General features: G+C 35.3%; 3 protein-coding genes across 3 annotated transcripts; 2 read left to right on the top strand and 1 right to left on the bottom strand.

Annotated features, from left to right (window-relative positions):
• Nucleotides 1-166: 166 nt before the first annotated feature.
• Nucleotides 167-5,784, bottom strand: LOC128988412 (uncharacterized). Its single transcript, XM_054409676.1, has 4 exons — nucleotides 5,759-5,784; nucleotides 4,761-4,902; nucleotides 2,402-2,553; nucleotides 167-501 (listed from the first exon to the last, which is right to left on the bottom strand). The coding sequence occupies exons 2-4, from the start codon at nucleotides 4,897-4,899 to the stop codon at nucleotides 391-393; spliced, it is 402 nt and encodes a 133-aa protein (XP_054265651.1). The 5' UTR covers nucleotides 4,900-4,902; nucleotides 5,759-5,784; the 3' UTR covers nucleotides 167-390.
• A 3,429-nt stretch (nucleotides 5,785-9,213) lies between these two features.
• On the top strand, nucleotides 9,214-13,437 carry LOC128989180 (uncharacterized). Its single transcript, XM_054411050.1, has one exon. The coding sequence runs from the start codon at nucleotides 9,214-9,216 to the stop codon at nucleotides 13,435-13,437; it is 4,224 nt and encodes a 1,407-aa protein (XP_054267025.1).
• Nucleotides 13,438-15,519: 2,082 nt separating this feature from the next.
• LOC128991076 (trypsin alpha-like) lies at nucleotides 15,520-25,659 on the top strand. The gene is made up of 6 exons (XM_054413803.1): nucleotides 15,520-15,668; nucleotides 20,895-21,010; nucleotides 23,043-23,137; nucleotides 23,785-24,031; nucleotides 24,318-24,452; nucleotides 25,447-25,659. Exons 1-6 carry the CDS (start codon nucleotides 15,629-15,631, stop codon nucleotides 25,609-25,611), a joined length of 798 nt encoding a protein of 265 aa, XP_054269778.1. The 5' UTR covers nucleotides 15,520-15,628; the 3' UTR covers nucleotides 25,612-25,659.
• Nucleotides 25,660-27,773: the final 2,114 nt, after the last annotated feature.

Raw genomic sequence — 27,773 nt, 5'->3', positions numbered from 1 at the left:
AATCACTGGTTATGCAAAGAACTCTACAGTAAATAATTAAAATAACTTTCTTTACTATTTTTTAAATTTAGTTCATGGCTTGAATTTGTTTAACTATAAAGGTCAATAAAGGACGTTTTACACAATTTGACAATTAAGAAAGATGTTACTTAAAGAGACTGTTACTTAAAGAGAACACTAAACAAATGTTCATTTAACGGTAGTAAAAACTTGAAAATAAGCTAAAATGACAGTAAAATGGTTAGACAAGTGACTCGTCAGTCATATGGCTTTACGACCAAGTTACCTGTCGGTCAAATCGTTCTTGAAAGATTGCAAACAGTGTTTTGGTTAATAGTGTTTAAGCTCTTGAAATGTACAGAACTTTCTCGATGTTTGGGCAGGATATCTTCAGGACATCTTGGTAGGGTCTCCCCTAAGCCAGGATAGGAGGGCGGTGCCGGTACCTCCTGGGGAGACGAAGCCGACGAGGAAGTTGAACCAGGAGATCATTGCACCAATCTGTGTAAAGGAACAAATTATTTTCAAGCGTTGGTGTGAAAGGTACGTCACAATAGTTCCCATGGTTGATTCACTTAGTGGAAAAACACTATTGCTATAATGACTACCTATCTCCATAAAATAAAAATAAATTTACCATAGCTTAAAAAGTTAGTGTTTTCATAGTCCTTAGGAAAATCAAATACTATCATTAAATCTAAGAGGAATTTTCTAGATCAAATATAAATCTTCAAACTCAACCTAGTTTTATCACTAATTGGTTTATCCTCTTAGGTTTATTTATTATTATTTACCCCTCCTAGGTTTATCCTATTAGGTTTATTTATTATTATTTACCCCTCCTAGGTTTATCCTCTTAGGTTTATTTATTATTATTTACCCCTCCTAGGTTTATCCTCTTAGGTTTATTTATTATTATTTACCCCTCCTAGGTTTATCCTATTAGGTTTATTTATTATTATTTACCCCTACTAGGTTTATCCTCTTAGGTTTATTTATTGTTATTTACCCCTCCTAGGATTATTTATTATTATTTACCCCTCCTAGGTTTATCCTATTAGGTTTATTTATTATTATTTACCCCTCCTAGGTTTATCCTATTAGGTTTATTTATTATTATTTACCCCTCCTAGGTTTATCCTCTTAGGTTTATTTATTATTATTTACCCCTACTAGGTTTATCCTCTTAGGTTTATTTATTGTTATTTACCCCTCCTAGGATTATTTATTATTATTTACCCCTCCTAGGTTTATCCTCTTAGGTATATTTATTATTATTTACCCCTCCTAGGTTTATCCTATTAGGTTTATTTATTATTATTTACCCCTCCTAGGTTTATCCTCTTAGGTTTATTTATTATTATTTACCCCTCCTAGGTTTATCCTCTTTATCACTATGTTTACGACCTTCTACTAAAACCATTGGTTGATGAAACTACATTTTTTCGGTGATACCATTGACTATTGGATACTAAAGTAGACATCCCATCTATATGGACTGATGTCGCAAACTTTTTATTAACATTACATTATTACATATTGTGAGCCAGTTACATAATGCACTTGTGTCTAAAATCCTAGTTTCTAGTCTACCTTACGTTTTGTTTCTGACGTAGTTGATGGGTCATAACAGTTGCTAAAACATACAATAAGTCGTTCTATCAGATTGACTTGGTAAAAAAGTTCGTGTATTCGACAGAAATTATCCTTCCGCAAAGATTCGTGGCGGCTGAGGGATTAGGACGGTCGGGTGGTGTCCCAGCCCTTAAATTAGCCCTCACTCGGCTGCTCTGGGGTTTGACAATGAGTCAGCCACTGGGCTGAATGCATAGTTGGTAAAATTTTAGTATATCACCATAATGTGTATTAAATAACGCCATTTTTGTATCCTGCGTCAAATAACAAGAACATTGAGCCGAAACACGAAATAATTGCGATGGTATTAAGCATACCGCGACACGAAAACTGTATATAATTTTAAAGCCAAATGTATACTCAATATCGTCGCAATTATTTCGTGTTTGGGCTCAATGTTCTTGTTATTTGACGCAGGTTAGAAAAAAGGCAATATTTAATACACTTTATGGTGATATACAAAGATTCTACCACATATGCATTGAGCCTAGTGGGTGACTCATGGTCAAAACCCAGAGCAGCCGAACGAGGGCTAATTTAGGGGCCGGGACACCACCTGAACGTCCTAATCCCTCAGCCGCCACGAATCTTTGCGGAAGGTATAGTAATTCATATCAGCACATTTTGTTGGTGGCTCACATCAACTATGACGATTTTGATAAAAAAAAATGGCGACAGCTTTGACATGGGGATGTAATATATAGTTAAATCAAAGGCGATACTATAAATGTTAGCTAATAGTCATGCTGAGATTCTGAGTTCTGACCTGGGATAAAACTGCATTGTGAAGAGACAACCCTACTTCTAGCGGCCACTGGAACACCTGCAGTAGTGTGTGTCCGACATCTACTCCGTCCTTGACCATCTTGCTGAACATCATGAGCCACTGGTCATCCGCCTCAGCGCGGTGGGCGGCTGCTGAACAATAATTATGAGGTACTGTATATTAATCATGTTAAAGAATTGCTTAAGAGTTTGGGATAATCCGCATATGACAAAAATGTCTATGCAGATCAATTACAATCGAAAAGATAGCGTGTCTTAGATGGCCACGCTATGTACAACACAAAGAAGCATGAAAAAAAATATTATCATTAAAATCTCGATTAGTTTAGTGAATAACCTTAAATATGATCCCATGCTAATATGTGATCCTAGACGTATTTTCTCTTTCACTACAGTATCTTTTTTTATCTCACCAATCAATAGGTCAATGGTTTCTCACTTTTTAGACAAACTTGTCAACTATTATTGACAAAAAAAAAGTACCGATAAAAAAATCTCAAAATGAATTGATTGAATATCTTACCCCGTGTGTAGTTGGGTAGTTAAATTGGGTTAATTGGGCTCGCCTATTATAAAAGACATAGTAGCTAGAAATTCTTGTATTCATTGGTCTAGCTGTCCATGAAAAAGAAACAGCTTATATTGTCAGTGCACTTTCATTGTAGCCAACTTCTCCAGATTCGTCTAAACGTTGCCCTTGGTTCATCTCTCATTCTGATTCCTATTTAGTTCCCGCAAGCGACTTGCCGCAAGCCGTCTTCACAATTGCGAAGTTTTTGCAGACAGAGCTTACAAGGGGTGTATATTACCACGACGACGGTTTATTAAGATCTACCGTTGTTTAAATGTTGTTTGTGGCAAAATATTTGTATTGATAGCATGTTTTGTACATATTATGAACATTATTTATAAGAAACAACGACCAAATTATTATTCCGATGACGGTTTAAAGTAGTTGTGTGATGTATTTTAACTATCCTGTGTATTATTTAAAAGCTTGTTAATAAATTGATTTGAAATATTTGTTGATGTATCCACCAAAAGGGTAGCCTACCAATAGATTTTACTACGCGTATGTCATTAAATCAACAATGTATGATAATATCAAGGAAATGTGACATAAGTTTAATTTTAGGAACCAGTCTTAAAGTAAAGAACATTCGTAATCAATTTAATTTGTCTACTTTTAGTTTGATATATTATAATCAGAACACTCTATTATGATTTGTAAATCAATAGCGGTTCTATGTACTGGATGGTTGATTCAGATTATTGTTAAGTAAACAATAAATTCAGATCTTAATTTTGCGTTATCAATTCGGATTTTCTGAAGAGATAAACTATTATCTTAGAAACCCTATACACCACTTATGTGATACATCTGGTTTAAATCGTCGAAGATTTAACATATTAATAGTACTTCATAAATGAATCACGCAACTTTATAAAAGAATTTGTCATTAGATAAGATTGTTGCAACACTTTGTGAAACTGTACTTGAGTTCAATAGCGTTTAAAGAGAAGTAAATTTTCCTTCGGGAATTTCGAATCAAGTGTAAAAATATAACAGAATAATAGTACTTGAATGGATAAGTTTGTGCATTTTTCATGTTAAATAATAAGGTAATTTTCAATGAGTTTAAAATCATAAAGTCATAATCAAATTAGGTAATTAAATAAGCTAAGTTATTATAGCTAGGACGTGTAGCTGTCCTTAACTATAGAAATGATTAGACAATAATTTGTCACTGTTTATCATCTAGCTAGGTAAAAAATGGATTTAATAGTTTTCGTTAAATTTTTCTGGTTTGATTAAGGAAATAACATTTTTGACTTATTTTCGTCTAAAGCTCCATCGTGGGTTTAACTCAAATCCTTTTTAAACAGGTAGGATAATAAGGATGACAACACCGTGTTTGGACCATTATAAATAAATGACTTCTTGTTAGCATTGTACGTGGTATTAAATTTATAAGTGTATAACTGTAAGTATAAGTGTAAATATATATTAGAAAAATATTTTTAACTTGAGAACCCTCCTGATTGATAAGAATCAAAGAATGTTATACAGGTAGACTTTTTTAATAAAAAAAAAAAAAAAATGACGACAACTTTTCTTAAAAAAAACGATATTTTTCTACTTTGTAAAACATTACAATGCTAATTAAAAAAACCTCCAAGCACATTTTAATAATATCCATTTATAGCTAACATTATTTATTAACTTCAGACATTAGAAACATCATTGATATACATTTTAGACTATTTCTTCAAAAAAAAAACATGTAAATATCCAACAATGTGGTATGTTTTCAAGTAATGTGTATATTTATCCTCACCTATTTCACATTGAGCTAGACTTGTAGAATATGTCCTCACAACATCAGGGTTGGAGGCGAGTGCTGTTTTCTTACCCTTACATTCCAATGTCATCAAAATCGAAGTAGAAAGTATGAGTAACACCACGAATGCTGCCATACCCTACACAAAGGTGGAATGAAAATAAGTGAGTTTTTGTACGACAATTATATAAAATAACAAACAATCTGAAAATAAAATGTATTTTTATTATATCCATTCATATATGATCACCAAAGAGTTAAACATGTGACTACTGAAGTTAAACCAATGGAGAACTTCTTCTTTTACTACATCAGCCGTCCTTCTACCAGGAGGTACATACTACTCATTCTGGAACAACCTATGTAATGTTTTTGACTAGAAAACAATTATTGACAAACCTCCTTTCTTTTAGAATTACATGCTTAAAGCTAATTTCTCATCAGTACAGTCAGTTCTCCCATAACTTTATTGAGAGTAATAAAGTGTCATTAAGTAACATAAAAACTTTCATTGATGTGACTGTGTTCTTCAAAAGCATTTAAACACATTTTTTGGATATTTCGGACTTTCAATTCTTTATCCTAGTTAAAGAAACAACTAATCTTAGTCAGTAACAAAGCTACAAAGATCATCTCACTTTAATCTACACTCACCTTGTATTTGTACTCAGATTAAAATACCTAATCAAAGTACATAAGGTGATTACGTTAACTCTGAAGTATTCCCAATATGATTTCCTAAAAGTTTATAAAAGCGATTTGTCTCAAAAACTAGTAACTCTACTAACTCTACTAACTCTATAACTAACTCTATAAATCCATTGTATAATAAATTATAAATGTAAATTATATAATAATAATATATAATAATATATAATAATATATAAATATATAATAAATAATAAAATAAAATAATAAATTATAAAAATCCATTATAAATCCATGTGTCAATTCATTGTATTCTTTTTGCTGTATTCTACATTAGGCATACTCACTGCTTGTTCGAGACCTGCAAGTTCCAGTTCAGAGAGCAAACTGACCAGAACTACGAAGTTTTAAAACAATAGTGTGTGACGACGCATAACTTAGCGCTGAAGTTATCAGCAGCAAAACGGTTACCACTACTGTGGATTGTTAGAAAAACAACTAACTGAACACTACTTTATGGGCTTATAAAGGAAATGTATTTATCGATGAGTGGTGCAGTGAGCAAGGATATGTAACTGGAAAGATGATCAGGCTTAGTGAATATTAGAAGGTTGCCCGTTGCCGGTTCTTTCTGCGAAGAGTCAGCAGCTCTTTGTTGGTTCGAAACTGGACCAAGGTGTTCTTCATCATCGGGCTTCTCAGTAATGGTCCTAGACAGCTGGTCTTAGTAAGGTTATACAGATTCAGTCTATTGGACACTCATCCTGCGTTCGTATTTAGCAATCCCCTAGCTGCTTTCAAAAGTAGTGACGATGAGATGCTTTATGCAGTTCGTATTGGGCCATTTTATTAAGGACTTTTTGTGGCACCTTCTTGACGCATACTATCGCCTGTAGTGTGTAATGTATAATAGTTATTTGTGTAACTAGTGGTGAAAGTGGCACTTTGCTGCACACGAGAGCAATGTTTACGCACGAGCCGCAGGCGAGTGCGGAATGATCTCGAGTGCAGCAAAGGCCTTTTTCACTCGTGTTACACATTTTATTTTTCCTACAGTCACTATAAAGCATATAAATAATTAGTCTTTCAAACACTATAAAACACGTTTTTAGGTTCAGCTGGCAACACAAATAGGTGCCCTAGAGAAAGTAGTACCCGCGGTCCGTATCACTCCGCTATTTTTCCTCGGCAAGAAATGTGCTCCGAGTTTTGAGAATATAGTTCCGTATGCTTTTGTAATTTGAAGTAGTTTCCGCGCCTAAAAAAATGCTTTAAAGGTATTTTCTTGTTTATTAAGATCGTAGGAATGTTTTAAAAACGTTTAAAAGAAAAGTCCAGAAAGTTCAGAAATACCGAAACTATAAACACGAAATGACAGGTTAAATCGTAGTTATAATAGTCAATCAGCTGCTCATAGTATTATTATCTTTAAGTGTTGCCAACCTATTTCCAAGCGTACACGGATGGTTGTGTCCTGATTGCGAACAGTCCAGATTGCGAACAAGGGTAAAATCGTCCAGACTGCGAACACCTCAAAAATGCTGTGGACTATCTGAACATGAGTCGTCCAGACTGCGAACAAATATTTTGGAATCTGTAAAGATGGTTTAGTAACTGTTGTTGAACGTGAGTTTTAATTGCTTGTTTTTAATATTTTTAGCGAATTTCCCATAAGGGAATAAGCTATTACCGTAGTACTCATGGTAAGACCTGGACCCGGGACCGATTTACTTTTTCGTTTTGATTTAAAATTCCCATGTTATTCTTATGGAGGATAAGTAAACTGTTGTAGTTTGCTTGTTTATGCACATATTTTGATCAAATTTGGAAAATGTATTCATTTCATACTAAACTATTAACATTAAAAAAAAAACACCTTTTTACCCTCCCTGTTGCAGCAAACCTAAGTACTCGTTAAACTAGTGTTATTTAAATAGGGAATAAATGTGACATTTTAAGGAGACATTTTAGTGTAAATCCGATCAGGCAAATTCGCTTAGTCTGCAGGTTTGCTGCGGCGGGGCTATTAGGTAATGATTGAGTTGGGAATGTGATTGAATGATTAATGTTGTAATGTGTAATGCATATGCATGTTATTTCGGATGTAAGATGTATGTAAGTATTGTATTTGTTTTAGTTGCTATTTAAATTGCTCGTTGACGATGGTTTTTTAGGTAATGATTGAGTTTGGAATGTGATATTGGCAAATGCATGTTACTTCGGCTAATTATGTTAAACTATAGTATTCATATGACATGATTGTTTTATTTCTTTTACTCTGAGATTGTTTAGTTATTGTAGTTGCTTGTTCAAGTCAAACATATTATAATTAATTTTAAATAAACAGCCACTTTAAATGTTATCAGAACGGATTTGTGAGTCTGAAAGAATCTGTCTGTTAATATACAAGCGGCATTACGTAAAATTATACTACGTCTCATAAAGATATGTGTCTTCAAGAACATTCATCCTCTCCATTACATATATTACCAGTCTTAAGTTGTGATTTAGGCTAAATCATTTTGTTAAGGGTTTCTGTGAAAGGGTTGAAAACCCCGACCACTCAAAATTTGTTCGCAATCAGGAATCCTCCCCACCCCACGGACGACCCCCTCCACCTCGTAGAACCAAACATGTTCGCAGTCTGGACTGTTCGCAATCAGGACTGTTCGCAATCAGGAGGACACCACACGGGTTACGTGCATAATAGAACCACGCTGTTTTGTGTTGTTTCGTTGGAATCCTGATGTGCGGCAAAGTATAAACCGTACGACAAAGTATAAACCGTACGGCAAAGTATAAATATGCAGCAATTAGCAGCTTTCTGTACTATAAACAGTACAAGGAAGCCAACTTTGTCGGGTGACTGTAGGAAAAAGATTGTTCAGTTCCAAAATATCGATTACCAAAGTTAACTGCATAAAGAAATGACCAAAGATCTTTTCGGTAAGAGCGGTTGGTAGCTATTTCGAAATTATTCAATTATCCTGGCCAATAAGAAACAGGTGATCTTGTAATGCTGATCTGTAAATAACAAAGCTACACAGACTATTCGCCAATATTCCATATAGCCTTGCATACACGAAGTAATTCACTGTCTGTGATAAAAATTATTTCAGTTTAGGGATTAAGTGGTATGCACACTATAAGTGTCGTAGTTCAATCCTATGTATCATTCAACAATTGCAGCCCGACATAACAATTGTAGTAAATGTTATAGTATACAAAGAGAGTAGGCCTATGTAAATATGTCCTACTCATATGATCACTTATTATTAAACAACGATTTGTTAAAGCAGCTTAATGGATATACAATCATTTTCAGCCTCTTTATGTCATCTGTTGGTCACATAATTAATTATACCCTCAAATTGTATGAACCAACTGTTCAGTAAACTTTAACCATTCATATTATTTAACACTCTATGTTTTATTTAATGTGCATCTCTTTTCCTTGCAATTAACATGTGTTCTTAATCAAATTAAATTATTCTCTATTGCTAACACATGTTGTGTATCAAAAAGTAAATAAAACAGTGCTTGTTCTCCTATCCCAAAAGTGTGTTCATTTTTTTCTCATCTTATAATCTCCATTTAATTTCATTCTCTACAAAACATTCATTGGTCCTAATCGAGCCTGGATTTTGAATTTCAGTCTTTGGATTCAATTTTCAGAACACTTTCAAGCTATCGAAATATATTTATTTTATCATTCAATCTCTTTATGTTTCTCCCCACTCTCATAGTGTCACAAACTCTATCTAATTCTTAGTAAAGTTTCACTCCATCTGTTTTGTCCAATATGGCTACCAGATCAATTTCACTCTCAAACTTCAACAAATCAACCCTTCTCATAAAAAATTCTTTTGAAAAGATTCTCAAATCTGTACAAGAGCTTGAAACACTTTCCCCCTCAATCTTGTCAGTGATACAAATCAGAACTTTAAACAACTTCTCGAACCAGTTAGAAAAGAAACATGAAGCCTATGAAAATTACCTGGAAAGAGCCTTGGAACATATATCAGAAGAATTAGATTTGGATGCAGTAAGTGACACTGAAGACAAACTGCGACTGCTATTCGTCGAAGCCAAGTCTCGGATTGAAGCCCTTCTCCAACAGCAGCCGCAAGATGTTCCAGAAGAAAGTAAAGATTCAACAAGAATTAGTGACATCTCAGCTTCATCATCTGCTCACGTAAGACTCCCAAAACTAGACCTCATCACGTTTGATGGTTCTCCTCTACAGTGGGTAAGTTTCATCAACTTATTTGACACTAGCATCCATCTGAATGAAAGCATTTCAAACGTCACTAAATTTCAATATCTTCTCAGCGTGCTCAAAAATGAACCACTAAATCTCGTAAAAGCTTTCAGTATCACTTCAGCCAATTACTCAATTGCCTATCAGCTCCTCAGAGACAGATACCACAACACCCGAAGGTTAACTACACTTCACCTAAACAAACTGATCGACCTACCGGACATTTCCTCTACCTCAAACAAATGTCTCAGAACGTTCCTCAACTTGTTTTATGAACACACAGAAGCACTTAAAGCTCTTGACTGTGACATTACTTCTAACTCTAACCCTCTGTTGTCCACCATACTCTTACGAAAACTAGACAATGACCTTCTAAAACAACTAGAGGCTTTTAGAATTAATATAAAATGCGAAACACATTCTCTACCAGAAGTAGTCGAAATAGTCAAGTTTCTTAATCAAGAGTGTAACCAAATGGAAGACGCTGTGTTACATACCAAGTTTGCTCAAAGTACGAACAACCACAATTCAAATTTTAAACCCAAATCTTTCACATCCAAGCCCTCTTTCATTCAAGCTCAGAAAGTTACAATGGTCTCTACTCCAACTCCATCAAATCAAGACAACTCAAAAAATCCTTTCTCATTTCCCTGCTTTGTCTGCTCATCAACTGGCCACAAGGTTTATGCTTGTCCTAGCTTTCTCTCTCTTTCTTCAAATGAACGTTTTAAAACCGTAAAGGACAACAACAGATGTGTCTCTTGCCTCGGAAAACATGATGTTAAAACATGTAAGTCTAAAGCATCTTGCTTCAAATGCCACAAACGTCATCACACCTTACTTCATTTTGAACATGACAAGACATCTCAAGGTTCTACATCATCACAACCATCAACCACTCATGTTTCGAATGAAAAACCTACCGTATCTCTTTGCTCACAGGAAGCCAGTCCTGCTAACCAAATCCCTAAAACTGTAATTTTAGGCACAACACTGGTTAAAGTTACTGCTCAAAATAACGTTTCTCATGTGTTCAGAGCATTGATTGATAGTGGCAGCATGTGTGATTTTATTAGTGAAAAAGCTGCTCAACTACTGAATGCACCTCGTTTCAAATCCAACTTACAAGTAGTTGGTCTTTCTCAATCTCCAACTCTCACAAAGGGTATTGTGAACCTCACTGTTAACACACTGGCAGGAAAATTAGTTGCATCCAACCATGAAGTGCACATACTTGATAAAATATCTGTCAATCTCCCTAGATCTCAAATATCACAAAGAGTTCTATTGAAAGTAAAACCTTACCCCCTTGCTGATCCCAGCTTCCACTTATCAGGGCCCATTGACATGCTGATCGGAGCTTCTCTCTTCCCTCTTCTTTTAACGAATGAAAACTATTCTCTCGGCCCTAACATGCCTAACATGATGGGAACTCACTTTGGCTTTGTTGTTATGGGGAATGCACCTTGTTCAACCGATTCCCAGCCTGCTAACACTCCATCCATCTCTCTGCTCTCAACGGTTGACAACGAATTGCATAACTCTCTACAGAAATTTTGGAAATTAGAGGAATTATCTGTACCCTCAAAGATATCGGTTGAAGAGCAACAGTGTGAAGATCTGTTTAAAGCTACCCACTCTAGGGACGAAAATGGCCGTTACTTAGTTCAGCTACCATTTAAAGAAAATCATCCACCTTTAGGATCTTCCAAACTCATCGCAGAACGACGTTTTCACTCACTTGAACGACGTTTTACACTCTCTCCTGATTTGTATAAATCTTACTCTGACAATATAAATGAACACATCTCTCAAGGTCATATGGTAAAACTACCTCATCTAGATATCAACTCTCCTCACTATTTCTTGCCACACCATGCAGTTGTGAAACCATCCAGTACCTCAACTAAACTCCGAATCGTTTATGATGCAAGCTGCAAAACCAGCTCTGGAATTTCCCTCAATGATTCTCTCATGACCGGCCCTAAATTACAGACCAACATTTGTGATATATTGCTACATTTCAGAATACACAATATCGTTTTCACTTGCGATATTCGCCAAATGTATCTTCAAATCTTAATCAAACCTTCCGATCAACTGTTCCAACTCGTCTTGTGGCGTGACAATCCCTCTGAAGATATATCCACATACAAACTCACTCGAGTGACTTTTGGAGTAAATAGCTCACCCTACTTAGCGATTCGTACCCTCCACCAGTTAGCTGAAGACGAAGGTAAAGACTTCCCTGAAGCAGCAAATGTCTTGCGCACTCAGACTTACGTAGACGACATTGTAACTGGAGCAGACACGGTAGATGAAGCAAAGAACCTTCAAAATCAACTCATTCAACTACTCAACCGTGGACACTTTGAACTTCGAAAATGGAATTCTCCCGAGCTTCTTCAGTCTCTTCCAGACACTCATAAAGACTCTCCAGTCTTTCTTGAAAATACACCTGATCCCCATTTCTCAATTCTTGGCCTACACTGGTCTCCAGACTCGGACAATTTTTCATTTCATCTCAACCTACCGCCAAAAACACTAACTAAACGTCACGTTCTCAGTCTAGTCGCTAAAATATACGATCCTTGTGGATTTCTTAGCCCATGTACTATGACAGCGAAATGTTTTATTCAACTTCTCTGGACGACCGGTCTACAATGGGATGAACCTCTCACTCCAGAACTTAGTGCAATTTGGAGTAACTTTATCTCAGCGATACCAGCACTTGCAGACATTCAGATCCCTAGAGCATTGAAAATCTCTCCAAATTCTAGTGTTGAACTTCACGGCTTCTCAGACGCCTCTGAACGTGGGTTTTCAGCTGTTGTCTATGTACGATGTTCCCAACCCAACGGAGAAGTGACTACACGTATGGTTTTATCTAAAACTAGAGTCGCCCCTCTCAAGAAGGTGACTCTTCCACGATTAGAACTCTGCGCTGCCCACTTATTAGCTCAACTCGTAAACTTCTGTTGTTTTTCATTCAAACCCTTAATTTCACTCAACCAATGTTATTTGTGGTGTGATTCTTCAGTAACCTTGACATGGCTTCAAACTCCATCTTACAGGCTGAAAACATTCGTGGCTAACAGAGTCGCCCAAACACAAGAACTTGTCCCCTATCACTGTTGGCGTTACATCCCTAGCAAGGAAAACCCTGCTGATTGTGCTTCAAGAGGTATTCTAGCCACTGAGCTTGTGTCTCACCCCCTTTGGTGGTCAGGGCCTTCTTGGCTTTCTCTTCCCCCTTCAAACTGGCCTGATGTAACTTTTTCACCTACAGATATCTCAACATTAGATGAAGTAAAACACACTCCTCTAACTGTACTTGTGTCAACTACCACTGAATCTACGCTGACCAATCTTCTCATTAAATATTCTTCATGGGAACGACTTCTTAGGATTTTTGCTTACGTCCTTCGTTTCATACACAACTGTAAAGGTTCTGAAAAACGCCAAGGTTTCATCTCAACACAGGAACTGAAAGACACAAAATATCACATTTTTAAACTTGTACAAAAAGAAGTATTCACAGAAGAAATCAACTGCCTCAAACGGAAATCATTTTGCTCCACTCGTTTACAACGTCTTTCACCTTTCATTGACTCATTTGGATTATTGCGTGTTGGAGGACGTCTTTCTCAGACATCACTTCCTGAAGATGCTCGACATCCCATTATTCTGCCAAAAAAAACATCAAGTGGCAACCTCAGAAGATCTGCCCACAAAGTGTTTCCCCTGCCAACTGTGGATTCGTGAACTGTTTTTGTTGAATCCACTGGGGATTCAAGGCCCCCGGTATGTTCAGTAAACTTTAACCATTCATATTATTTAACACTCTATGTTTTATTTAATGTACATCTCTTTTCCTTGCAATTAACATGTGTTCTTAATCAAATTAAATTATTCTCTATTGCTAACACATGTTGTGTATCAAAAAGTAAATAAAACAGTGCTTGTTCTCCTATCCCAAAAGTGTGTTCATTTTTTTCTCATCTTATAATCTCCATTTAATTTCATTCTCTACAAAACATTCACCAACAGCATTTTAACAAGACTGAAACCAACATTTGTAATACCGGTAGTCGTCCTAAACGGGCTGTGAGTTCTAGTAGACTACTGCAGTTACTGCTTGGCCTGATTCCTGGCCATACCTACAATAAACCTTATCTCAGCTGTCTCTGAGACTACTGACTGACGGCACACTTCCTGGATGTGATGACTTCAACACTACAGGAAAATGTTGTCTATATAGAGGATCTATTTAAATAACTAAAAATTTGACTGTTTGGTTCAGTAATTTTAAAATCTTAAATCAAATCTAGGAGCCTTGTAATATTTATTTAGGCTCACTTAGATTTTACGATTAACTTAAAGCTGTATCAGAAAATATAAAATATTTTACTATAATTAATACACAGTACCGGGAGATCAAGCTTTGCTCGGATTCAATAAAATATTTATTAAATAAGTAGTTAAATTATTTAATTTAAAGTTGTGCAAATATTCTCATTACCCAGTAGCATTTAGATAATATCGTTGTTTATCTTTCCAGTTTCAGCATTAAGCGTAGCAAGGATAGCATGGTACCTATTTCAAATTTCCAAATATTGTCCGCTTGCAAAGTGGGTGCATAATGCTTGTTCAATAAAATATCCCTAATCCGCCGACTTGGCGACTTTATAGGTTTGAGGAATTTCAGACTTCATTTTGCCGACCTGAGACATCTGGTGAGATGTATGAGCTGGTTCTGTTGAAGACGAAGTGGTCAAATTTGTTTCTCGATGATCGATTGTAGCTTCCCCCAATGCGAGTTCTGTAAACATTTTCGCTTCGGAGGTCTTTCGGGTTTCATTTTTAATCTTGAAAATAACCTTGAATACTAATATGGACCTAATAGACTAACTTAATACAACTATTCTTTAATTACACGTCAAATCTAATTATGACAATAAAAATACCTGTAACTTCTGTTTTTGTTAACTGCCTTTACAAAAAGGTGTTGTCGATAACATGGGCATTTTCAAGGGATGTAGGACAGAAACCGGATTTTTCCCATCATTGTAACCCACTCCAATCGATTTCTCATGTCCCTTCTCATACCCCATATTCAATAACAATACCCCCGCCGCAGAAAACCTGCAGACTAAGCGATTTCCATTGGCCTGATTGGATTTACACTAAAATGTCTCCAAAAATGTCTCCTAATATGTCATATATATGGAGATACTAAGGATTAGTAGCTACATACCAAATTTCATCAAAATTGGACCACATGTGTGGTCTGTGGCTCTGTACAAATACACACATACAGACAGACACACCAACACACAGACCTCACTTCAAAACCCACTTTTTTGGTCCAGGGTCCAGAAAGGAATATATCCACTCGAAACTCGAAAGTTTTGAGGAAAACAATACTTTCTCCATATACCTACCGTTTAGGGGGAGGAATTAATAAAACCTACTCTACTACAAGACACTAAGCTTTTCGGATAGGAGTTATTTTGATGCATTATAATTATCATCGTTAGCAGTGGATTAGACAGAGAATGAATTCATGGACTAAGATTTAAACCGATGTGACTAACCTTTCTAAAATCGTTGTTTAATTAGATTCTATAAAAAGTATTGGTCCCCTAAGTCTTAACACAAAATTGTGTTAGTATATTTTGTTTTGGCACTTGTCAATATTTAAAGGCTAGGTTACTTATAGAACCACACAAAGTTTCATGTTAAATCATTAAATCACAGAAACCACTTGTGTGAAATATGGAGTGTGGGATTTGCCAGTGCTTGTATGGTTTATCAAAGATAACTGTCTGAAGAAAACACTTAAACAAAAATCCACTATTTCAGAGTACTTGTTTTGTAAAAGATAAGATTATAACGAGTCCCATATAAACACCTTGAATAATTCCAATGGCGCCTGTTCAACATCTTTTCAACCATGGTGTCGACGTCAGTTGTGTTGCTTCTTTGCATCATAGGTAAGTTGAAATCATACGTGTCATTTTCGATATATTAAACATATCAGAGTACTTTTAAACTTAAAGAGACTGTTTTTAGCGAATTTACCATATAAGGAAGAAGCTATTACCGTAGGTGGCATTGTAAGACCTGGGACCGATTTCATTTTTCATTTTGATGTCCCCAGAGGTCAAAAACACGATTCGTTCCAATTGTTATATATGTACACGTGAACAAGCACAGACAATAGAGTATTTTTGCAGCGACTTTAATTAAGTTTGGAATGAACGTGTAAGGCTGGATAAACATGAATGAGTTCGCGAACCAGCATGATCGAACCATGAACACCGTGGTTTTATGGGGGGTTTTACGGGGTAAAAATATTTTTTTTCTAATTTTTGGCCTTTAAAACATCAAATTTATTTGTTTCTCTGTAAACCATTCTGAAGGTCTTAACAATATTTAGCGCATTGTGTTGTTTATGTTCATTGGTACATTTTCACTTAAAAACAGGAGGAGTTTATCGGTCTCCAGAAATGTTTAGTAGTTTTTTATACACAAGGCACGTTGGAAAAGTCCAATTTAATAATGGTAATATCTTAGAACCAACATAATAATGAATTTTACAAACTATGATTCGTGTGTATACGAGAAGGTCATATTACAGTATAACGAGGACCTTTCCTTCATTTTAGCGAATTTCCCTATAGGGAAGTAGCTATTACCGTAGGTGGCACGGTAAGACCTAGACCCGGGACCGATTTACTTTTTCATTTTGATGTCCCCAGAGGCCAAAAACACCATTCGTTCAAATTTTTATATATGTATATATATATATATATATAGATTTATATATATATATATATACGTCCGTGAACGCGATAACTTGAGTAATTTTGGTCCGATTTTGATGAAATTTGGTTTAAATGTGTAAAGGGAGATAAACTTGAATGAGTTCGCGAACCAGCATGATCGGACCATGGGAACGGGGCTTTACGGGGGGTTTTATGGGGTAAAAATTGGTTTTTCTCACTTTTGACCCTCAAAACACAAAATTTCCCAATTTCTCTTTAGACCTTTTTAAAGAGCTTAAAAAAAACAAATAATTTAGTATATAAAAGTATTTTTGTTCGGTTATTAGTAACGGAGAAAATTTAAAAAATTGTAAATTTAAAATTCCCATGTTATTCTTATGGAGAATATTGTCAAATGTTGTAGTTTGCTTGTTTATGGATATATTTTGATCAAACTTGGCAAATTTATTTATTTTGTACTAAGCTATCAATATTTTACTCAAAAACACACTTTATTAGTTTCCTTGTAGCAGCAAACCTAGGTACTCGTTAAACCTAATGTTATTAAAATATATTTAACTGAAAATCAATTCAGACAAATGGAAATTCGCTTAGTTGGCAGGTTTGCTGCGGCGGGGGTATTAATTGTAAATCTGGGCAGTCGACTGTAGTCGATTGGTGGTCTGTCCTCATCTTCAAGTCTGAAGGTGGTCGAAGAAATAACATGGGAATTTATAATTAGGTAACTCTTTTTAATATTCTCCACAACCGTTAGCTATGAAAATCATGCAATAATGCTTCGGTATACAAAATTATCCCTTTTTTAAGCTCTTCAAAATGGTTTAGTGAAAAAAATTGGGAATTTTCATTTTTTGAGGGTCAAAATGAGAAAAACTAATCTTTACTCCACAAAATGCCGTTACCATGGTCCGATACTGATGAGTGATAACAATAAAGGTTTGTTACTTCAGTACACAATTGCGTTTTCTTTATTTATTAAAAGGATTAACTTAGTTTGAAACTTAATGCGGGACCTTAGACGGGACCTTTGTTTGGAAATAAAAACAAATTAATATGACAAATAATTTTACCTACGACCGTTTTTTAAAGTAGCCATTTCAGTCCAGTTCTTAGAATTGAAAAGTTTCACTTTACAGCTGTTTACTTTCATATTCGCATAGTTTCATTTCATATCCGCATAGTTTTCTCATATCCACACAGGTAACGGACCAATGAGGTTCAAGTATTGAGAGAAAAGAATTAAAATTGTAATGCTTCGAACGTCAACTAATCAGCTGATCAGCTGATCAGTTGACCAATTTAATTGTTGATCCGACTTGTTCATGTTGATACTATTCTTAATTAAGTTGGTGGAAGTCCAAAAATAAATGAAATATTTGCCGAATTGTACCTGATACAATATTATTTATGGTAAGAATGCTGCTAGCAATGTAATATTTAACGAAGTTTAACAAACACGTAATTACAGGAAATCAGCTGATTATACAACAAGTCGTTGCATCACTTTCAGTGGCAATGACAATACACGAAAACATAACCTCTCTAAAAAGTTATCAGTAGTGATTGTTAGTAATTAAATCCAGATTGATAGTAATTAAAAAACGGTCGTAGGTAAAGTAGTGTACGCAACTCGCGTTAATAGTCTTTACGACACTCGTAGAAGTTTTTAAGGCACTCGCCAAGGCTCGTGCCTTAAATTTTCTACTCGTGTCGTAAAGACTCACTTAACGCAATCGTTGCGTAAACTACTATTTAAAAACACAATTTAATTTACTTAAACAAAGACATGCATGAAATAATGTGTTTCTTGTATTAGGACTTAATGAATTGCAAATAATAATTTGGCTTGCGGTGCTTGATGAATACAATTTAGAATTTTAATTTCAAGTCGCCAATTAAAGAGGTGTTTTGTAAATTCTCAACCTAATTATTTGACGGATCCTGCTAGAAATCATCAGCAATTCTGGACTCTGAGGAGAATATTTTTTCAAGAAGAACACCATTCGATTGAAGTTTCCTTTCTTCAGTTTCCATTGAAGCCACAAGTGTTCTTTCCTGTCACGTAGTAAACAACCTGATTCAATAACAGAATATTTCCCCAGAACACTTTGTTGATATACTTCATCGACTCCTAAGGCCAACTGTAAAGTCTTTTTCCACGATATAGCAAACATCCAGGATTCGATCAGAGGAATGTGCCACAACCTCCAATCACATAATCTTAACATCCTATATTCTATACTAAGAAATCAATGTGAAGAAGCCACGCAGAAGAAGATGAAGTCAGAGGTCTACAAACTTCTCAAGTAAGTTACCAGAAGAGGAGTCAGAAGAAAATCAACATAGTGTTCTGGGAAATCTTCTGTGATTGAATCAGGTTGTTTCCTCCATGATACGAAAGAACACTTGTGGATCTTCCAAGGAAACTGATGAAAGGAAACTTCAATCGAATGGTTTCTCTTGGAAAAAGATTCTCCTCAGATTCCAGGATTGCTGGTGATTTCTAGCAGGATCTGACAAATAATCAAGTTTGGGTATGCATGTATGTCTTGGTAGTGTCCTATTCTTCAACCATCAACCAAGGATGGTCCAGATATAATGGGCGGTTCCAGTCATCCCACCCATAATTTTCCTTTCTTTTTTTGACTTCGAATTTTGGGTGCACAAGGATTGCCCTAAATAGGGCAAATAAAAAACTTCAGATAAATAAATTAAAACCTTCAGAAAATTTTCTACAGGTATACAACAAACAAAAATTCATATCTAAATAAAATTAATTGGTAACTAAGGCAACTAAAGTTGTTTAAAATAATGGTTAGTGAGTGCGGGATTACCATACAAGTACGGTAAACACATTTTGGACGAGCGACGTACAATATTTTTTGCCATTAGTACCCGCAGCAAACCTGCAGACTAAACGATTTCCAATTTGTCTGATTGGATTTTTACTATAATATTTCCGTACACAAATCTCATTTACTCCTAATTTAAATAACAATATATTTAGTGAGTACCTAGTTGTGCTGCAATGGGGAAGGTAAACTGTGTTTTTTGACCAAACGTTAATAGGATAAGAAAAAGTCAATAAATTTGCCAAATTTAATCAACATACATCCTTAAGCAAGCAAACTATAAAAACCTTCCTTTCTCCATTAGAATGACATAAGAATATTAAATGTACAGATTTTTGGGAATTTTCTTCGTTAAAGTTTAATTTTAATACACCAATTCAATATAAAAAAATATTGTTTTTTTTAGCTCTACACGATAGTTGTTTTGGAAATTGGGGATTTTCATGTTTTGAGGTAAACAGAAAATTTCAAACCCCTAAAGTACCCTGTTCCAATGCCCACTTGCTGGTGTGCGAAATCATTCAAGTTTATCCGGTCCTACACCTTCAAGTGGAATTTGGTCAAAATCGGACCCAAATTAGACTAGTGTTTTAGCTTCTAGGGACATTAAAATGAAAAAAGTAAATCAATCCTGGGCTCAGGTCTCACCACTCCACCTATGGAAATAACTAAGGATAAAACTTAAGTAATTGTAAACTTTTACCGTGTTATTTTTATATAGAATAAGTAAACTGATGTAGTATGCATGTATATGGATACATTTTGATCAAACTTGGCAAATTTATTTACTTTATGTGCATAAATATATTTTACTTTTTAGGTTTACTTTAAGTGAAGCTTTTAATATTTAACTAAAAACACAATTTATCCCCCATAGCAGCACACCTAGGAACTAATTAAACCTAATGTTATTTAAATAGATTTAAAAGTTAAATCAAACTAGGCAAATGGCAATTAGCTTAATCTGCAGGTATGCTGGGGCGAAGGTATTTTTAATATACTTAAGTAAACTTTTTTGAAACCATGTGGCCTGGTTGGATTGTTAGTTATGATTTATAGTTTAATCTAATTTAGTAGGTAACAAATAAAGTCATAAAAAGTCATTGTTTAAAACTTTCAATCCGTACCAGTTTTTTTTTTTTTTTTTGTAAAAGTAATTAGTACAGTAGAACTATACATAAATGAAGGATACTCTTAAACTTTGAAAAAGATATGTTTGAACTATGGTTTTGCCACATAATAATTGCATCATTGTAGCATAGTTTATTAATTCCTGATCCTGACGGCGTGAAGCATCAATGCTTAAACAACTCTACAGACTTCACCATTTACTTTTATACCATAGGATGTTTATGCAAGGATCCTAGCCACTCACTTATTTTTAATTACTGGTATGGAGGAACATAAATTGTGTTGCTCAGATATTCCTTCTCGTGTTATGTAATCGTAAGTAAAGTGATATATTCCAAACAACTATGATACCTTACATAAGACATCATTGGTTAACTTTAAGACATTAGTCTCAATAATAAAACTTATATTGCAGGAATTCTCCTCATAATTAAAGTTTTTGTCACAGGAGCGACTTATGCCGAGCAACAATTCATCGGAAAACTGCCTAACAGGAAGAGATCTCAAAACTCTCTGTACATATTCAACGGCAACAAAACATCCATCACCAAATACCCTTACATTGTAAGTGCTGCTTCAAAAATTGTAAATATTTCAAAGATTTTCATATCAAATGAACTGCAAAAAAAACTAGAAAACCTCTAATTTGTTGTCATTATGTGAAATGACTAGAGAGGCGAGAATCAGAGTAGTTAGAGGATAAAACTTAGGCTTGTGTAATACCAATTAGGAAGAGGTTTTACCTAGAACTATTCTAGGCTTCTTTGTAAATCTTTATATGTCTTTAAAATACAGGGTGTTTATAAAAAAAACTGATCGATTTTAAACAGTCATTGCTCTTTTATTTTTCATCAAAATTTTTTAAAATTAATGTTAAATTAAAGACAATTTTCTTAAGTTTACGATGACACATTCACACTATCTTATTTCTATATGTTTTCCATTATTAGCTCTTAAATAATCAAGTCTGTGTTCGAGATCTGCCCAAACTCGCCGCAACATCGCAACATCAATTTCATCAAATGCTTCTCTGATCTTTTGCTTCATTTCTTCCAGGCTGTTGACTTTGTTGGAGTAAACACGATCTTTTACTAACCCCTAAACAAAAAAATCACATAGGGTAATGTCTGGCGACCTTGGTGGCCAAGGTATGGGTCCGTCAAGGCCAATCCAACGATTTGGGAAATGTTCGTCGAGAAAGTCACGAACAAACCGTCTCCAATGAGGTGGAGCGCCATCTAGTTGTAACATCATGATTGGTTGCTCATTTTCAAACTGTGGAATGGCAAAGTTTTCCAACATATCCACGAAAATGGTCCCATTGATATTTCTTTCGGCAAAAAAGAAATGGCCGATCAATCTGTTGCAAGATAAGGCGCACCAAACATTCACCTTCTCACTATCCCTAGTATGCTCCTGGTGAAAATGAGGATTCTCAGATCCCCATATCTAGACATTGTGTCTGTTCACCTTCCCTGATACATGAAACGTAGCTTCATCAGAAAAAAATATCCGGTTTAAGAAGTTATTGTCAGTTTCTAAACGGTCGAGCATTGTAACTGCAAATTCTCTGCGTCTGGCCCAGTCTTGTCGCGTAATCTTTTGAACTATCTGTAACTTATAAGACCGAAAATGCAAAACTCTTTTTAACACTTTGTGTAGAGTGGAATGCTTAATATTCAACTCTCGAGCTGCAGATCTTGTTGATTGTCTCGGATTATTAAGAAATGATGAATTCTTTGAACGTTTTCTTCACTTACCCTTGGACGACCATTGCCTTTTCTGTGATGTATGCTCGGCAAATCTACGGTGAACAGCAATAGGAGACTTAGTTTCTATTAACCACTCGACACACTGCGTCTTCACTCGAGGATCCATCGTAAAATGTTACTTATTTGTTTTTGTTTATCACACAACAATGTAAGAAGGTACTGCTAATAAAAACAGCTGATTATAAAACTTTTTGAGTTTCCCTAACAAATAATGAAAACTAGAGATTTCTACCTCTAACACGGAATGAGTGAGACAAAGTTAAAATCGATCAGGTTTTTTATAATCACCCTGGGAGTTATAGTGAAAAGGGAGGAAAACTTTGTTGGTACTTTCATAGAGAGAAAATCACTAAATAACCATCAAGAACGAAGATTATTGAGTACAACAGTTTTATATTTCTTCAACTTGAACACAGAGCATTAAAACCAACAATAATACAAAAGCACATGTTAATATTCTAAAATTCTAAAACATGGGTTGGAGCCAGACTAGTGGTACAAATATTTTAATGACAACACTTTTATGTCTCGGAGACAGACTTAGGGCAAAATAAATCAACAGAAAACTTAACATTATGTATATACTGTACAACTATTTTTTACTATCGTATTTTAAATAAGAACTTAGTGCTATTGTAGGCTATATAGAAAAAAGTTGGAATATAAATAAAATGATTAAATGCCAAAAAAACATAATACCGTTTTCAATGAACCCAGATAGGGTATAGCTAAAATAATCTATGTATGTATTTAAAATGTACTTACACTGATGACACTATTACAAGTGGTGCATTTAATACTGCATATGTGGTGTCTGTTGACAGGCGTCATTGGAGCAATATGGAGAAGAGTACGGCGCAGCAGTGGTACTGAACAAGAACTGGCTCCTTACTACTGGATGGAATGTAGATCCAGAATGGTAAATATATATGTATCTCTTTAAACATAAATTAAGCTATTTTTTTCTTCAATATCTTAATTGTTTCACCAGTGAACCTCAAAATATTAAAGTGTCTCAAATTGTCGAAGTCCTAACTCGATTGTTTACCTGGTACACACACATTAATTGGTTTTACTATGTAATATTATGCCTACTATTGTCTATCTCATACCAACCAGTAATGAATCAATGACTAAAGAGAATTATAGATACCAACTGATCTTAGGAAAGTGACCTTAAAATGTCGGTTACTAAAGTCGAATGGGGCGAGACTACCAGCGGCACGGCCTGGCGACAACGGGAAAATTGCACGCACAGTGATGATTGTATTTGTTTACTTAAATAGGCCTTTGTCGAACCAAAATCATAACTGCCGAACCATTAGAACAGAATCGGTAAAATTCTCATACAACTGATGCGATCACGGTGACATTTTTGAGCAACTGATGCGATCACATCGACATCTGTGAGCAACTGATGTGATCACAGCGACATCTTTGAGCAACTGTTTCGATCACAGCGACATCGTAATCACCTCTTGCGGTCATGGCTACAGTCCCAGGATTGTGATTTTATTATTTGACGTGTCGACATGGAAAGAGAACTTAAATACTTTTTATTTTCAGGATTCCAACTGCTGATCTGACGTTCCGAGTTGGCAGCAGTTTCTACAACAAGCAAGGCCAGGTGTTGAAGCCCGGCAAGGTGGTGATACACCCGAACTATACTGGGGATGGCTGGGACTATGACATTGCCCTGGTCAAGGTCAAGAAACCCATCAAGTTGGGGAAGAAGGTGAAGGCCATCACATTGGGCACAAAGTCACTGAAACCCAACACCAAGGCTTGGACTGCCGGGTGGGGCTATGACGCGGTGAGTTTCGTACTACAAGAAATTTTATTATGATAGGTCTAACTTTAGTTACAGTTATATCCTCTGTGTTTCACAATATCCGAGCAATTTCGTGGTTATGCCTCCTGTTGCCACCTTATTTGGCACCTAATTTGTTGGCATGTACCTGGATTTCTCCATACTTTGTTGCATAGGTTTCATGCAGAGACCTGTGGCCTATGTGGACGGGACAACGCAAGATTAAAATTTACTAGTTGTAAATTTTAAGAGTTGTAGCAAACCCTTGATAATTCTGTACTGTTATCAGACCGAGAACATTCCCAAGAGCATATTGGAGGCGCAGATAACTGTTTACAACAGGAAGAAGTGTGTTGGAACGTACGGCGACTACCTCACACCCAGGCTGTTCTGTACTTTGGACCAAAATGTGGCAGCTTGCCCCGTAAGTATGACGTTATTCTTAATATAATTTGGAGATCCAAGTAAATAGTATGACAAGAAATTATTTGGGATTCAGAGATGAATAAAAATTCTTCAAATCTCACTCAAGGGGAATAAGTCGAATATTATTGTTGAGTAAGTTGCATCATAGCCTAAAGCTGGAGAGGTACTTGAAGGTAGACTACATCGGCCGAAGGAGACAGGCAGTAACAAGCACGACCAGTAAAGCATTGGTCTTCGAAGATAAAGATGTCAATGTGTCTTTGAATTATTTGGGAAAAAGAGTTTGGCCGACGCGATGGGGAATGCTAACAGGTCAACACTGACAGTTACATTGTGGCTTACCCTTAAACATGAATTGGTTTAACGCAAGTGACCCGGTAATCCACCAAAGACCAACACTTTACTAACGTTTTACTGCCTAAAATCGTCTGGTTTCTATCTGGCTAATTCCTAACCATCGAACAGTGCTAATAATCACTAAAAATAAAGTATTTTTAATTAACAAGTTAACACTTTAATACCTTTACCATCTAGAACTATGTCAGTTAGACATTTTATTAAAATAATATATTGTCATCTACATTAATTGAATAAACTAGTTGATAATCTTGAATCTCGATTGACTATTGTAGTCATTTACGTGAAATTTCATGGTGAAAAGAGCAATCGTAGCACAGTTGATAAAGACGGTAATATTTTACCCTACAGTTACTGTAACGACAAATGATAGGCCTCGTCATTACCTTGACTGGATTGGTTGTGTTGCTGGCCTGGTGGTTACCGTCTCTAGCTTCATTGCGATTCTCGGCATATCTGATGTGTGGGTAAGGACGTCTTTATCTTCAGAGCGAGTGTGATTGCTTCATTGAAAATTTCATTGGTTTAGACACAAAAAATGTATTTTATGTAGGCCTAACAATGTTTAGCCTGTGATTTATTGCATGTTTGGTTGTTGAACAATTACCCTTCACTCTATGACTTTTATGTTTCAGTACGACTTTGGTGACCCGGTGGTGGTCGATGGTGTACTCTATGGATTGTTTGCTGGAGGATACACTTGTTCTCCTGGTTCTTATCCCGTACTTTACACAGACGTGCCTTCCCTCCAAGATTGGGTCCAGAGTGTCATCACAAAAGACTTAGAAGAACAGGAATAAAAATGTCGAAAATTTGTATTTAATGTAACAATAAATTATATCTGTTAATTTTCTTACTTTCTGTCTGGCCTAAACTTTAAGCGAACTTTTCTCTAGAGAAAAGGTTCTGATGTCATTTTGGCAAGACCATGTACCGTGTAATGTTAAAAGACCAGTCCCGTTTGAAACGAAATTACACGTCGATGCATAGACAGTATGGATATTTTATTGCTATTGCTAGCATGTATTAAAATGACGCGGTTATAAAGCAAAACGCCATACGTTTGTCGTTGTTTTTCAACTACACACCATACAACAAATAGTCGTTCACTACTCTTTTCAAAATGATCGTCGTTGGAAAACATAGTGTGATTTAATTTAAGTGTTTTTTATACCTCAAAATTCTACTAAACAACCTCTTATTACTGATATTTCATCTTACCTTTAAAAACTTTACATCCTACATCTAAAATGTATTTTTAAATGTGCATCCTATATCCAAATTGTGCCATCCACAATTCCACTTCTCCTCCTCCTCTTACATAAAAATAATTGTTTCCCTATTTAAAATACTTTTGATATAAGACTTGAGGGCGCGGTTCACTCTTATAATAAAATATGTGACTATATCAAAGTAACAAAGATTCAGTATGAAAATTTGTCATGTTATTACGTAGGTTTGATGGTATTTGACATTATTTGGTGGACAAGTCTTTGAATATTAATAATTTACCTAGTCAATAAAAAGTAGAGGGAAATTTAATTAAAATTTTTGATTAAGGTTTTCAAAAGGTATTCAGTAGGAAAGTCTCACCCACAACTTATTACAGCCATGAAAGGCGAGATTTCAATTTGAACTTTGAAGAAGCTATTAGACCTTCCAAAGTACTTAATGCGAAAAAGATGCTCTTCAGTTAAAATTTACTGCCAACTTACTGCTTACATAAACTGTTCTGTAAATATGAAAAAAAAAGTGTCCACTATAATAAGCAAATAACACCCTATTCTCTTTGTTGCAAGCTTACGGTGTGTTATTTAAACATGTGTGATCAATTCTAAGTATTGAGAGAATTATTGCATTCACCTTTATTAACCGTTTTAAAATATTAGTGTGAAAAATGACTGTATACGTGCTTTTTACACAGAATGTTTTTTTTTTAATGCCACAGAAATAAGGTCAAAATCGGAACACGTGTGGTCTGTAAGGAATATGTGCACACATACCTCTCCTCACATAAATACACACACACACAGACATTACTTTGAAATAGTACTTATCATCACTAGGAGCGAAAGTGGCTCTTTTTGGTACGCAATCGTGTTTTGTTTTTACGATTAAGTACCAAAAATACACTTTTCCTCATGTGATAAGCAACTATTTTCATCGTACTGTGGAAATAACATTCCAATCGTTAGACAATTAGACCACATGATTTGAGGTTATTCAAAGTCGTCATCAATGTTTAAATTTCTCGTGCATACTAACGTAAATTTAAATATCGTGTTATTAGTAGTGTTTTCATAATGAACTGATACAATTTTGAGGTTGGCGAACAAAAAATTGTAACATATGTTTTTCCGTCCCCTATTTGAAGTTATCCGAAAACGATGATTTTGCGGACGATTTAGAGAACTAAAAACGGCTGCTTTCCGGACAGTATGATGAAATAGGACTTTCGTGATATTATATTAATTGGCCTCTTTGTATAAATATTTAGGTACGAGGTGGGTCAGTATTTTTGTGAAAAGGTCATGAAAATAAGAAGGTAATCAAAATAAACATTAGACGTAGAGTTTTCAGAAGTCTTCTCTGGAAAAGATCTGATGACTAAAAATTAAATGCAAGAAAGGCTATATTCTTTAAATACAAAATCCTTTACAAATAAATAGTATATTGTTTTCAAATATTTGCTACTGTATCATGTTTTGTGTTGAGAGGTAATTATTACATACAAAACAATAAATATATCTACGACTCCGATTAGAGATTCGTGCTTAATAACTAGTTTTTAATACAGGAAAGTATAAAATTAATATTTTAACGTGCTAGGATCAATAAAATATATAAACTACTATGTATTCCTGGGCAAAGCTAGTCTACCCGGCTTAAAGCCCCCCAATTCCGAAAAGCTTCAGCTATGCTAAATGCAGGGACTCTTATAGGCCCAACTTGAAGTTTAAAA

Source organism: Macrosteles quadrilineatus, unplaced genomic scaffold (genome assembly GCF_028750875.1).
Source record: "Macrosteles quadrilineatus isolate MER2022 unplaced genomic scaffold, UCM_ALF_1.0 Scaffold_3__2_contigs__length_128488019, whole genome shotgun sequence".
Lineage (NCBI taxonomy): Eukaryota > Metazoa > Arthropoda > Insecta > Hemiptera > Cicadellidae > Macrosteles > Macrosteles quadrilineatus.
This window is presented reverse-complemented; position numbering and strand designations above follow the sequence as displayed.

Coding starts and splice junctions, on each gene's coding strand:
- LOC128988412 (XM_054409676.1), bottom strand. CDS start 4,899: ATGGCAGCATTCGTGGTGTTACTCATACTTTCTACTTCGATTTTGATG. Junction 2,554..4,760: donor TCTAGCTCAATGTGAAATAG/GTGAGGATAAAT, acceptor ATTATTGTTCAG/CAGCCGCCCACCGCGCTGAG. Junction 502..2,401: donor ACAATGCAGTTTTATCCCAG/GTCAGAACTCAG, acceptor TCCTTTACACAG/ATTGGTGCAATGATCTCCTG.
- LOC128989180 (XM_054411050.1), top strand. CDS start 9,214: ATGGCTACCAGATCAATTTCACTCTCAAACTTCAACAAATCAACCCTT.
- LOC128991076 (XM_054413803.1), top strand. CDS start 15,629: ATGGTGTCGACGTCAGTTGTGTTGCTTCTTTGCATCATAG. Junction 21,011..23,042: donor TCACCAAATACCCTTACATT/GTAAGTGCTGCT, acceptor GTCTGTTGACAG/GCGTCATTGGAGCAATATGG. Junction 24,032..24,317: donor CCGGGTGGGGCTATGACGCG/GTGAGTTTCGTA, acceptor TACTGTTATCAG/ACCGAGAACATTCCCAAGAG.